Genomic DNA, 14,627 nt, shown 5'->3' on the forward strand with positions numbered 1-14,627 from the left:
TAAACCCCAGATACTTGCTTCCAGTCACCATGGCCACGGAGCAGGAGAGAATAAAAAAATAAAGAGAAAAAGGAAAGGCTGGGAGCTTCAGTCACCAGGGGGCTTGGTCAGTCTGACAACAGCCATGAACCCCTCACCCAGGCTGGCCAGGCACCCCAGTGGGGACCCCCACCCTGAGGGGGGTGTGGGCAGCCTAAAAACAGCTCCCTAACCCAGGCTGGCCAGGCACCCCAGTGGGGATCCCCACCCTGAAGGGGGTTTGGGCAGCCTGCAAACAGCCATCAGCTCCTCACCCAGGCTGGCCAGGCATCCCAGTGGGACCCCCACCCTGATCCAGGACACACTTCAGGGCAAACCAGTTGCCCCCCACCCATGCACCAGGCCTCTATCCTATATAATAAAAGGCTAATATGCAAATTGACCAAGCAGCGGAACAAATAGTCGCTATGACACCCACTGACCACCAGGGGGTAGATGCTCAATGCAGGAGCTACCCCCTGGTAGTCAGTGAGCTCCCGGAGCCTCTCCCGCCTCCAGGGCAGTTGGACATCTCCCAAGGGCTCCCAGACTGTGAGAAGGTGCAGGCTGGGCTGAGGGACCCCTCCCCCTCCACCAGCGAGTGCACAAATTTTGTGCACTGGGCCTCTAGTAGTAAATAATTAAAAATTAATAAATGTATGAACTTTTAAATACTCTATTTAATTCTAAGTTTATGTAACTTAGCTTACAACATTCATTAAAGTCTACCAGTTGGTCTACATGAGGCAGTAGCAGTTGGCTACAACACAACTGCCTGTCTATTGTTTAAAACCCATTGACAATGGATAATGAGAGTTATGCCCTGTGCTCTGCAGTGGGTCTCTGGCCTGGTCCACCTTTCTGACCTTGCTCATCAGGCCAAACCCATATTCATTTGAGGTTTAGCCCTGTCTCCTGCTGGAACCCTGTCTCTACCTCTCTAGTTTGAGCTAAGTGACCTCTTCCCAGAATTGCCCACAGTGTCCAGTGCTGCTCTCCACCATAGCTTTCACCTCTTTGCTGTGCACCACTTCTTTCAGGTCTGCTTCTGCTTAGTAGGCTGTAAGCTTCTCCAGCTCAGGAACTCTGCCTCTGTAATCTTTAATTTTATTACCGAGAGAGACCCTGGGATACAGTAGGGGCAAAGCACATATTTTTGAACTGAACTACTAGCAAAAAGGATTATCTTTTGACTTTCACTTTGCAGAATTTTGCACAGCCTTTTTGTTTTGTAGCATTGGTGTGTCATTGTGCTTCTCCTATAAGGAAGAAACAACTGTTGATGTGTGTTAGTCAAAAGTTTGCTTACAAATTACAGTTAAAGACAAGTGCCTACAGTGCATATTTTAGATTACTTTGGGTATTATTTATCATTCCTATTTTATTGAGGTATAATTGACATGTAACATTATGTTAGTATAATTCTTATATCTTCCATTACCCCAGCTAATTGAATTTCATTTTTCTTTTTTTAAAGAATGACTTAATTAACCAGGAGACTAAATAGTGATACAGGGTGCTAGAAGTAGGGAAAAAAAGAAATCAAATACAAATGAGTCTTGCTGATTTAAAATTTCCACACAATTAGCTGATGCCTGTGGGTTACCAGCATTATTTCCTGGGAATTTTCCCCAGCTCACTGCTCAGAATCTCTCCAAGGAGTCCTCCACTGTAGGCTGCCTGGGCTTTGATGGAGGGGAAGATAAGCCCCAGGGTGAGCTTTTCCTCTATTGCTCTTCTTTTTACTGATTTTCACACTGATCCTAAGCAAGGCACCTGGGGATCTGTAGGGAGTATCAACTCACCTCATAGTCGATGTCTAAGGCATCGGCCTCTCCCTTGGTCCGGAAATGCTGCGTGTACTTGTCCACGGTGAAGTTCACGTGCTTGCCCACCCGCTCAATGAGGACCGAGTGCCAGTGCTGGTCATCCAGGAGGCTGCCCAGGGTGGCTGATGGCTGGCTGCTGCTGAACCTGGTTTTGCTGTCATCTGTAACGAGGAGAGGAAGAGAGGATGGCGTCTGTGCCTGAGGGCAGCCTGAGACTAGACTGTTCTGCAAGCAAGGCCAGCTCGCTCTAAAGGCAAAGGTAGTTCTATCTCTACAGGCCTGGAACTCTGCTGGGCTTGGGAAGGAATTACAAGCTTTCCCACAAGTGCCAGGAACAAATTATAGGTCAATTGACATGCCTATCTCCTTCTAGACATGAAATGACATGTTTTCAGGACTTGAACAATTAAATAATAAAGGAACTCTATCCTAATGGAACTCTATCGAAAATAGTGGTTATCCTCTTTAGAAACAGTATTCATTCTTCATGTTTGAATGGGTGTTGAATGGAGAAAGTGGACCTTGAATTGTGCTTCAGCAGAGAGTGAACTGGATAATTCACAGTGAGTTAGGTAAGTCTGTGGGCAAAGCAAAAGGGGAGGAAATAGGCATTTTAGCTGCCACTTTAAGTGCCTATTATATGAGTGGCACTTAACCAGTTAACTGCCATGTGTCCAAAATGGAAACCATCCCCACACACCACGGGATTTTGAATGTATTTGCATCTGTAGACACTTGTGGCTTACAAAGGGTTAAGTAGGAATTTTACCACCTCCATTTTTCATCTGCTAAGGCAAAAGTATTATCTGCATTTCACAAATAAGGAATCTAAGGCTCAGTGAGCATAAGCACACATGCCCCAGAGGTCTGTCCAGGGATGCAATCCAGGTCCAGTGGTCTTTCCACTCTACCATGCCATGGGTCATATGTGTTGATTTAGCCCAAGTTGAGCTTGAAAGACACCCCTTGGGAGAATGTGCCAGACTTAGGGGAAGAGGCGTGCTTTTTTCTTTCTTTTTTAAACAATGGTTTTTAATGGGACCAGAGATATGGTTCCAATTACATAGGGCGACACTAAAAAACCCGTGGGTGGTTAGTAGTTGGAACATTACAAAATAACGAGGTCACACTGGGTGCAGAAGAAAAGCCGTCCCAGGACCTCAGGGGGCAGGCTCGCAGGGCCGCTCCCTGCATCCTGTGTGTGCTCACCCTGGAGCCCATTCCCCAGGGCCAAGGCTACCTTCTGTATATTTTTAATCAAGTCAGCCTGGTTCTCCCTCCTCCCCAACCCTCCTTCAATTTTAAGGAAGTCCCTGCCTATACCCTATTGTCAAAAAGATCAGATTTTTCATCTACAGAATGGTTCAGACATAGCAAAATGAACACATAAATGCAACTCATTATTACTTATATACATACTTTCGGGGTTTTTTTTTAAATAATTTATGTATTTGGTCCCCTTAGTAACTGAAAGCTGAATGCCTCCTTCCTCTCTCTTCAGTGTGTTTCACCAGAGCAGCTGTAACAGCTTGCTCAGTGTGGCATTCAGGACAGGAAGCGGCATTATCCTGGAGGCATTCACTCCACATCCGTAAAGGCCTCTGTCACCGCTTCCTGTAGGGGGGAGACAGCAAACTTACTGTAATTGAAAATGAGAGCCAGGGAATTCATTGATTTATTTACTTTTTTTTTCATAGATTTTGAGTTCTCACAATTTGTCAAATCATGTTAATAAACTCATAGATATTTGTCTTATTTTTCTCACTCATTTTCTTCCTTCCTTCCTTCCTTCCTTCCTTCCTTCCTTCCTTCCTTCCTTCCTTCCTCCCTCCCTCCCTCCTTCCTTCCTTCCTTCCTTCCTTCCTTCCTTCCTTCCTTCCTTCCTTCCTTCCTCCCTTTCTTCTTCCTCCTATTAAAGAGGTAATGAGATATACTCATGCGACTCACAGTGACAAGTGATGTATAAAGGAGATGAAGATACAGAGTTAAAAGGCGAACTGCCCTTTGTGAAGGTCTCCTGTGGAGATTTTTAGTAAGTAAAGATACATAGAGTATACCATTGGTACACAGCAGTCAGTGCAGGGAGCCAAGGTAACTTGTGGCCAGGGGCTGTGAAGGCCTCCTTATAGGGCGGTGACAGGCCTGAGATTTGTTAGGCAAAAACAGGGAACATGGTACACAGTCAGGAGAAGCAGGTGCCTCAGCTTGGAGGGATAGTTTGGGAACAGGGTAGAGGGATTCCATATGACCCAGTGTCATGACCACAGGCCTGGTTTATATCATTCCAGATGACTGTGCTAGTGGGTGGGAGTTTACAGGTTGAACTGTACCTTTAAGGAATGGGAGCCATAGTTGAATTACTAATCATAGATACTAACTCTGATTAACATTTAGCAAAGGTCATTTTGGCTGCTCTATGCAATTTTATTACAGGGCAAACCGGCAGTACTACTGGGAAAATGTAGATGGGGACAAGGGCTTAGGGATAGAGAGCACAAGAAGGATGGGGTGGTCTCACAAGTCACTTGGACATTGGAAATGAGGTAATAATGGAAAGACTCAGGTATGTTCTAGGATTTTTGAGAAGGTGAATGAGAAGTTAGAGCAGTCATGAAATAAGAAAGAATAAAGACAACCCCCCCATCTACACACACACACACACACACACACACACACACACACACACACAAACACATGTACACACACACAGATGCATGTACACATACCCCTTTTATTTTAAAATAAAACGTATCCAAGAGCTAATGATTGGTCAAGAGGAACAATAAAACACATGATCATCTCAATAGACAAAGAAAAAACATTGTACAAAAATTCAATATTGATTCTTGATAACTATCAGCAAACTAGAAATAAAAGAACTTGCTGAACCTGATAAAGGTAATCAACAAAAACCTACAGCTTGCATCACACTTAATGTGAAAAAATGAATGTTTTCCTGCTAAGACTAGGGGCAAGTCAAAATGTCTGCTCTTACCATTTATCCCCGACCTTCCCTGCAGGTTCTAGCCAGTGCAATCAGACAAAAGAGAAGTAATACAAAAGAGACAATAAAGGAAAGAACAGAACTGTAGAAAACCTTAGGGAATCTATCAAAAATGCTGGAATTATTCAGTGGGGATACAGTAGGGGACAGGTGTATGCAGATGCTGGAAGGAGAGGCATATTGACTGGTATGACAATTTCCTGGGTATGCACATATGTGGACATATAACTGTGTAATGTAAATGTTTGCATTTTTAAATGTCCATTAAACATCAATAAAAAAAGAATAAAAATTTTGCAATAAATAGAAGAAAATATTTAGAAAAAAGAGCCAAGAATTGGTGGAGTGAATTTGTCTTATATAACCGTTGGTTCTAAGTAATAAATCAAATATAGTTAATATTAGAGCTTTCACTTTGAATTCAATATGTAACTCACTTTTTTTCTTGAAAGGAAAACAGACATTTAATAAGAATTTCATAATAATAAGCCTAAAAAAAGACTTGAAACAACTCTAAATCACAACAAGCCATAGAATGGCACAGTAATCACATAATCACAACCCACTTATTCTATGTGCTGTTTGGGGGTTTCAGTGAGACACTGAATTCTTTAATAGAGCTGATAATAATGTTTAGTGTAAAATATTTGAACATATTTTACACTATGATTTCTGCTTCAAAAGACAAATTTAATTATGAACATTAAGAATATTTTTTATTTAACTTTTTAGATATAGTAACAAATCTTCCCATCCCTGCTTCCAGCTGTGCATGTTATCCTGTAGTTCATCACTGATATGAATGTCTTATTCTTTATCAAGAAAAATTATAGGCAAAAAGCAAACCAGCAAAGATATATATTCTTTATTCCCCTCATTAAATATTTTACCATAATGATGAAATACAATGAGCGTTTTTCTCTACCTTTTCATTTTCATTTCATCTTTCCTGGTATTTCTTATATCAGTACTAGAAGCCTGTTGCATGAAGATTCACGCAATAGGCCTTCCTGCCCCTGGCTGCTGGCACCGGTTTTCCTCCGGCACCTGGGACCCAGGCCTTTGGTCCGGCAGCAGCGGAGAAGCCAAGCCTCTTCAGTCTTCAGTCTGTCTTTAGTCTTCAGTCTGTCTTCAGTCTTCAATCTTCAGTCTTCAGTCTTCAGTCTTTAGTCTTCACTCTGGCCAGAGCCTTCAGTCTTCACTCTGCGCCTGTGTATGCAGATTAACTGCCATCTTTGTTGGGTTAATTTGCATAGTTGCTCTGATTGGCTGGTGGGAGTAGCAGAGTGACACCAGTTTGCATGTTTCTCTTTTATTAGTGTAGATAATTGAAAAAAATAAAAAGTAAATAAAGAACTTTTTAAATTTTTACAGCTGTAGAGTATTCCATTAAATTCATATCAGCTTTTTACTGATAAATATTTGAGCTTTTTGTCTTACTTAAAACTGCTAAAACATCTTATACATACAGGTCATTTTTATGTGTGCAAGAATTTCTGTAGTATGCATTCTTAGATGAGGAATTGGTGGCCAAAGGTTTTTAGAGATGGTAATTTTGGTAAGCACTGCCAAATTGTCCTCTATAAAATTTCAACCTATTTAAACACCTACTAGCAATTTATGAAACTGCCTTTTCTTCAAAGGCTTGTCAACAAAATCCATTCATGTTTTTGGAATTTGTCTGTATGATACATAAAAGAATTACATTTCTGGATAGTTTTAGTATACACTTCTCTTAATATGAATTAAATTTAAAATATGTTTATTTTTATTTACCTTTTCAGGAACTACCTCCTCATATCACTTGCCTATTTTCTATCCTTTTAAAATCACTTTTATTTAGTTTTTTGTCTATAATGTAATAGTCTTGATTTTGTTTTTTCTGGTTTTGTTTGTTGGTTTTTACTACTCAGGAATGTTTGTGTTTTCTTTTTCTTTGTATAGATTCTGGATTTGTGTTACAGTTTTAAAGGTCCTCTCCATTCTGACATTTTTGTTGCTATTAATCTTCAACTGAGGATATTTTTTCATTGAATTTTGGAAAGAATGGGAAGGGGAGAGACAGAGAGAGAGAAATATCTATGTGAGAGACACATCCATAGGTTGCCTTCTGCAGGTGCCCTGACCAGGCCGGATTGAGTCTGCAACCGAGTTATGTACCCTTAACCATAATTGAACCTGGGACTTTTCAGTCTGCCGGCCGATGCTCTATCCACTGAGCCTAACTGACTAGGACTCTGAGATTTTTAAAGACTTCTCCCATTTTCTATTTGTAATATATCCTGGTATATAGTATGAGATACAGTTTTACACCTTTATTGTATATTTTTGATGGCTACCTACTTATCTCAAGTCCTAATTTTACCTGAATGATCTCTTTTCAGTACATCAGGTGTACAACTTTTGTGTTGAGAAATACAGCTGACTTGAATGAGTTGATTTGTCACAATGATTAGGTCACGGTTATCTCAGCAGTAGATTGGATCATTTAAATCCTGAAGTTTGAGGAGTAAAATTCCAAGTTGGTTGTTACAGCCACGTTTCCCTTTGTCTGCTGCCACCATTATTGCCACCATCTTAATGGGTCAGAACATCTGAGCAGCAGGAAGCAGGGTCTGGCTTTACCCCATTCTTACTCTTATCACATTTGAAAGTCAGCCTTCCTGTCCTGTGCTCTAACCCTGGTTCCCTAAATTTGCTGCTATCATTTCATCCAATAATGTCATTCATAAATTTAAGACTTCAAAGGAATAAAAGTGTACATCATCTTAAATAAAATTCAGCTACTTCTTTTTAATAGCCGTAGTGAAACCAAAAATCTTAGTTAGAACACTTACCTTTTCATTGTAAAATACCTCATGACATTTTCATAAATATGTAAAGCAATTTGTTGACCTTTCCTCAAAAATGGATTAGTATTGCTCATTGTTTATTTGTTCATTTACTTAGCCAATCCTTTTTTTAAAATATATTTTATTGGATTTTTACAGAGAGGAAGAGAGAGGGATAGAAAGTTAGAAACATTGATGAGAGAGAAACATCAATCGGCTGCCTCCTGAACACCCACCACAGGGGATTTGCCCGCAACCAAGGCACATGCCCCTGACCGGAATCGAACCTAGGACCCTTCAGTCTGCAGGCCGATGCTCTATCCACTGAGCCAAACCGATTAGGGCTAGCCAATCCGTTTTTTTATTGCCCAAAGATAATGCAAAATGAAATCCACCAAACTTAAAACAAAACACCTATGTCAATAAATATTTTAGCAATCAATATTGTACTTTGTAAAATGTTTTATTAACTTTTTACTTAGTAAATTACACTCCAGAAATCTACCCTAAGTAAACAAACTAAAATATAGTAAAATAGTTTTAATATCCAATAATTTAAAAATTGGAGATAACATTCCATTATTTGGAAAGAGAGAAAAAAAAACTTTGCATAAACTTAGAATCAGCAGATGGAATATTATAGAGACATCTAAAAATTAATAAATTTAAGAAGTACTTACTTGATTTTAAAAGTATACTCAGTACTAGCTGCCTTTTTAAAAATATATTTTTATTGATTTCAGAAAGAAAGGGGGAGAGAGAGAGAGATAGAAACATCAGTGATGAGAGGGAATCATTGATTGGCTGCCTCTTACATGCACCAGGCTGAAGATCCAGCCAGCAACCCCTTCATGTGCCCAGATGGAGAATCAAACTGTGACTTCCTGGTTCATAGGTCAAGTGTCATTCACTGAGCCACACCAGTTGGGGGCATGACTGCCATTTTTTTATCAAATAAAAACATAACATTAAATAAAAGGATATTCATTAAAAAAAGACCCCGAATAGCTGCAGCAATCCTGAAAAAGACCAAAGTAGGTGGGATCTCAATACCAGATATCAAGATGTATTACAAAGCTACTGTTCTCAAAACTGCCTGGTACTGGCACAAGAATAGGCATATAGATCAATGGAATAGAATAGAGAGCCCAGAAATTGGCCTGAACCAATATGCTCAATTAATATTTGACAAAGGAGGCAAGAACATACAATGGAGCCAAGATAGTCTCTTCAATAAATGGTGTTGGGAAAATTGGACAGATATATGCAAGAAAATGAAACTAGACCACCAACTTACACCATACACAAAAATAAACTCAAAATGGATAAAGGACTTAAATGTACGACAGGAAACCAAAAAAATTCTAGAAGAATCCAAAGGCAACAAAATCTCAGACATATGCCGAAGCAATTTCTTCACTGATACAGCTCCTAGGGCACTTGAAACGAAAGAGAAAATGAACAAATGGGACTACATCAAAATAAAAAGCTTCTGCACAGCAAAAGAAACCATCAACAAAACAACGAGAAAACCCACTGTGTGGGAAAACATATTTGCCAATGTCATATCTGATAAGGGCCTAATCTCCAAAATTTATAGGGAACTCATACAACTTAACAAAAGGAAGATAAACAATCCAATCAAAAAATGGGCAAAGGACCTAAATAGACACCTTTCAAAAGAGGACATTCAGAAAGCCAAGAGACATATGAAAACATGCTCAAAGTCACTAATCATCCGAGAGATGCAAATCAAAACAACAATGAGGTACCATCTCACACCTGTCAGACTGGCTATCATCAACAAATCAACAAACGACAAGTGCTGGAGAGGATGTGGAGAAAAAGGAACACTTGTGCACTGCTGGTGGGAATGCAGACTGGTGCAGCCACTATGGAAGACAGTATGGAGTTTCCTTAAAAAACTGAAAATGGAACTCCCATTTGACCCTGTGATCCCACTTCTAGGAATATATCCCAAGAAACCAGAAACACCAATCAGAAAGGATATATGCACCCCTATGTTCATAGCAGCACAATTCACCATAGCTAATATCTGGAAACAGCCTAAGTGCCCATCAGTAGATGAATGGATTAGAAAACTGTGGTACATCTACACGATGGAATACTATGCTGCTCTAAAAAGGAAGGAACTCTTACCATTTGCAACGTCATGGATGGAACTGGAGAGCATTATGCTAAGTGAAATAAGCCAGTCAATGAAGGAAAAATACCACATGATCTCACTCATTCATGGATAATAGAGACCATTATAAACTTTTGAACAATAATAGATACAGAGGCAGAGCTGCCTCGAACAGATTGTCAAACTGCAGCAGGAAGGCCGGGGAGGGTTGCGGGGCAGGAGGTAGGGGGGTAAGAGATCAACTAAAGGACTTGTATGCATGCATATAAGCATAACCAGTGGACATAAGACATTGGGGGATAGGGGAGGCTAGGGGACTGTCTAGGGCGGGGGGATAAAATGGACACATATGTAATACCCTTTGTGATACTTTAAACAATAAAAATTAAAAAAAAAACAATTTACGCAATTAATTAATATATTAAACATAAAGCTATGTCCTATTAAAAATATTTATTTTGTTGAATAACTGTTCTAAGATCCTGAGTAGGAGGAAAAATTCATGTACTTTTACATAAAAGTATGTACTCTGGCACACCTTATTGAGAAATACATAAATATCACATCTTAAATGAACGAACATTTCTGCCTTGACTGGGTCATTTTGTGGAATCATGTTCACATTACAATTTTCAGAAAGATAAAACAATCACCCAAATTTCATAGCTTACCTGAGGGTTCCCTCTTGGTGTTGTACATGCTATGGGTTTTGACAAATGTGTAATGAAGTGAATGTATTATTATAATATCAGACAGTATTTTCACTGTGCTGTCTAGTCATCCCTCGCTCCACAAACTCCTGGCACCTACTGATCTTTTTACTGTCTCCATAGTTTTTCCTTTACCAGAATGTCATATAGTCGGAATCATCTGGTATGTAGCCTTTTCAGATTGGTTTCTTTCATATAGTAATATGCATTTAAAGTTCCTTTGTGTCTTTTCATGGCTTGATAGTTCATTTTCTTTTAGTACTGAATAACTGTACCACAGTTTATCCATTAATCTAATGAAGAACATCTTGGTTGCCTCCAGTTTGGGCAATTTTGAATAAAGATGCTTTAAACATTAAAAAAAATAAATAAATAAATAAATAAATAAATAAATAAATAAATAAATAAAAAAAATAAAAGGATATTCAATAATTTATACCTTATTGATTTAAAAACTTAAAAAATGCAGTCCAGCCGCTGTGGTGCTGAGGCTCAGGAGATCACAGTTCCATGCCCAGTCAGGGCACATGCCTGGGTTGCAGGCTAGATCCTCAATATGAGGCAGAGAGGAGGCAGCCAATCAATGATTCTCTCTCATCACTGATGTTTCTATCTCTCCCTCTCCCTTCCTCTCTAAAATCAATAAAAAATGTATTTGAAGTGTATATATATATATGTATATGCAAAGTGAAAAGTATAAACATATACTAAATTATAAATACGAAAAAAATAGATAAGAGTATTAGACAATAATGTGTTTAGTAAAATACAGTGGTTTTAATTTTCTATATTTTAGAGTAAGCATACTTATTTTCGATAATGGGAAAAACAAACTTTTAAAAAACATAATCCTTATCCTGCAAGGCTGACTGATTTAACACAATATGAATGATATGCAAACTATTGAACATCTCCCACATTGTTACTTTTTTTGCTTTTTAATTTTTTTTTAATTTTTCAATTACAATTTACATGTAATATTATTTTTTATTATTTTTATGTGTACAGCATAGTGGTTAATCAATCATATACTTTACAAAGTGTTTCCTTGATATTTCCAGTGCCCCAGTGACATGATACACAGTTATTATAATACTAGAGGCCCGGTGTACAAAAATTTGTGCACTCAGAGGGGAGGGGGTGTCCCTCAGCCCAGCCTGTGCCCTCTCGCAGTCTGGGACCCTCGATAGATAACGCCCTGCTGGCTTAGGCCTGCTCCCGGGTGGCAGAGGGCAGGCCCAATCCCTAGGTGCAGCCCCTGGTCAGGCTCAGGGCAAGGCCGATTGGGGAGTTGGGGCACCTTCCCCTGTCATGCACAGAGCAGGGTGGATCAGGAGGTTGTGTTGCCACCCTCAGTCACGCTCAGGGTAGGGCCGATTGGGGGGTTGGGGCACCGCCCCCTGTCACACTCGGGGCAGGGCCAATCAGGGGGTTGGGGCACCACCACTGTCACACTCAGGGCAGGGCTGATGGGGAGGTTATGGTTCTACCCCATCACACAGAGAGCAGGGCCGATCAGGTGGTTGGGGCGCCGCCACTCTCACACTCAGGGGAGGGCCGATTGGGAGGTTATGGCTCTACCCCCTCATACACAGAGCAGGGCGCGTGGGGAGTGGGGGGGTTGGGGCGCCACACCCTGTCACACACAGAGCAGTGCGGATAGGGAGGTTGTGGCCCCGTCCCCTGTCACACACAGAGCCGAAGGGCGATCAGGGGGTTTGGGCACTGCCCCCTGTCACGCTGATCCCAGTGCCGGGAGGCCTCTCAACTCTGCTGATCCCAGTGCAGGGAGGCATATTACCCTTTTACTATATAGAATAGAGGCCTGGTGCATGGGTGGGGGCTGGCTGGTTTGCCCTGAAAGGTATCCTGGATCAGGTTGGGGGTCCCCACTGGGGTGCCTGGCCAGCCTGGATGAGGGGATGATGGCTGTTTGCAGCTGGTCACACACCCTTAAGGGTGGGGGTCCCCACTGGGGTGCCTGGCCAGTCTGGGTGAGGGGCTGAGGGCTGTTTTCAGACTGGGACTGAAGCTCCCAACTGCTTCTTTTTTCCTTTTTTTTTTTTTTTTATTCTGGGCCAGCTTTAGCTCTGAGGCTCCAGCTCTTAGGCCTCTGCTCCTGAAAGCAGGTATTTGTTTGTTTAATTATGTGGTTCTATAATCGAAACTCTATATCAACTCCAGCTCTGAGATCCCAGCGGCTGAAAGCTGGTTTCTGGGGTTTTGTTTAGCGTCTATATTTGTTACAATGTTTGAAACTGCAGGCTCAGAGGCTGGCAAGGCAGGCGGGGAACATTGCAGTCCTCTGTCACTGAAGCAAGCAAGCCTCATGTTAGTTTCAAGCTGCCTGGCTGCTGGCCGCCATCTTGGCTGGCAGTTAATTTGCATATCTCTCTGATTAGCCAATGGGAAGGGTAACGGTCGTACGCCAATTAGCATGTTTCTCTTTTATTGGATAGGATTATTGACTCTGCTCTACTTTACATCCCCATAATTATTTATGACTATTTTGTAACAGCCAATTTGTACTTCTTAATTTGAAAATGTTAAGATCTCATTCTTATTTTATGGTTGAGTAATAATCCATTGTGTACATGTACCACTGCTTTTTTGTCCACTTGCCTATAGATGGGAACTTCAGTTGCTTTCATAGTTTGGTTATTGTAAATAATGCTGCAATGAACATAGGAGTGCATATATTTTTTTTCAAATCAAGTTACTTTTTTTACTGATTTCAGAGAAGAAGGGAGAGGGAGAGAGAGAGAAACATCAATGATGAGAGAGAATCATTGATTGGCTGCCTCCTGCACATCCCCCACTGGGGAAGGAGCCCGTAACCAAGGCACATGCCCTTGACCATAATTGAACCCAGGACCCTTTGATCCCCAGGCCAATGCTCTGTCCACTGAGCCAAACTGGCCAGGGCTCAAGTTACTTTTAAATCTATCTATCTATCTATCTATCTATCTATCTATCTATCTATCTATCTACCTAAAAGCCTAAGTGCCTAAGTGACAGAACAACCCTACGGCTGGAACAACTGGAAAGACTGGAACAATCAGTTGCTATGATGCTCCCTGACCACCAGGGGAAGACACTCAACACAGGAGCATCTGTAGTCAGAGTGCTCCCACAGCGGGAGCACCACTCAGCTGAGATCTGGCCCAATGGCCCACCAGCAGCCTCTCCCTCAGTAGTCCTGCAGGTCCAATCTCCAGAGAATGGGCCAGTCACCAACAGACCAGCGCTGCTGGCATGATCCCAACAGTGCCATCGTCAGCTGGGCACTGTGGCTGCTTCCCCTCCCTAGATGCTCCTCAAGGAAGAAACAATATAAAAGTGGCCACCAGGTGGCTCCTGACAACCCGGGCAAAAGTCAGCTGGATGGATCTGGATCCCTGGCCAGCAAGGGCATCCCATCATCCGCCCAGAGGACCAATCATGTCTCGGCCCTCCCCACCCCCTTCAGGACCCCACCTGTACACAAATTCATGCATTAGGCCTCTAGTTAACCAATAAATGACTGGCATGAATGAATTTCACTCACCTTTTCATTACCTATTCTATGTTGATACTCAAAAATCATGTGTTAAAACAAATTGAGTGAGAGTTAGTTTGTATAAACAGTTTCAGAAATGGAATTTCTGCAATCTATGAAGTAGGGCTTTTGAATTATATCTACACTAGTGTGAGCAGGAAGAAATGTCATTATAAAGATCACAGTAAAACAATTTTCAAAAGATTATAAAACTCTTTATCCTGGAATATATATTGCAAGTTTTATTTTAGTGACAATTGAGGTCCAACTACTAGCTTTAACCAGTTTACAATAGATTAAGGCAATATAAAAATTCCCATACACAGATGTTGAGGGGGAAAAGACAATAAAAATATGCAGTAGCTATCTTTTAGGCTAAAAAATTTAAGGAAAATCTTATTTCTAATTTAAATAAACTGGTTCTCATGTGGCTTGAGATATAGTTAAAATGAAAATAGTATAAATATTGCTCAAAACCTGCAAGAGTGTACAATTTGTATAGGAAGCATGAAATGCTTGCAAAGCATTTCTAATTTAATCTTTTTATCTTC

The 14,627-nt window shown here is 40.8% G+C and overlaps 1 protein-coding gene across 1 annotated transcript in view; it reads right to left on the reverse strand.

Moving 5' to 3' along the window:
• CNTNAP5 (contactin associated protein family member 5) overlaps positions 1 to 14,627 on the reverse strand; it is an 876,948-nt gene that overhangs the window by 465,171 nt on the left and 397,150 nt on the right. The window contains exon 6 of the mRNA XM_036320828.1: positions 1,824 to 2,008. Within this exon, the coding sequence (XP_036176721.1) occupies positions 1,824 to 2,008 (185 nt within the window). The remainder of the gene's footprint in view (positions 1 to 1,823; positions 2,009 to 14,627) is intronic.

Source organism: Myotis myotis, unplaced genomic scaffold (genome assembly GCF_014108235.1).
Source record: "Myotis myotis isolate mMyoMyo1 unplaced genomic scaffold, mMyoMyo1.p scaffold_m19_p_8, whole genome shotgun sequence".
Lineage (NCBI taxonomy): Eukaryota > Metazoa > Chordata > Mammalia > Chiroptera > Vespertilionidae > Myotis > Myotis myotis.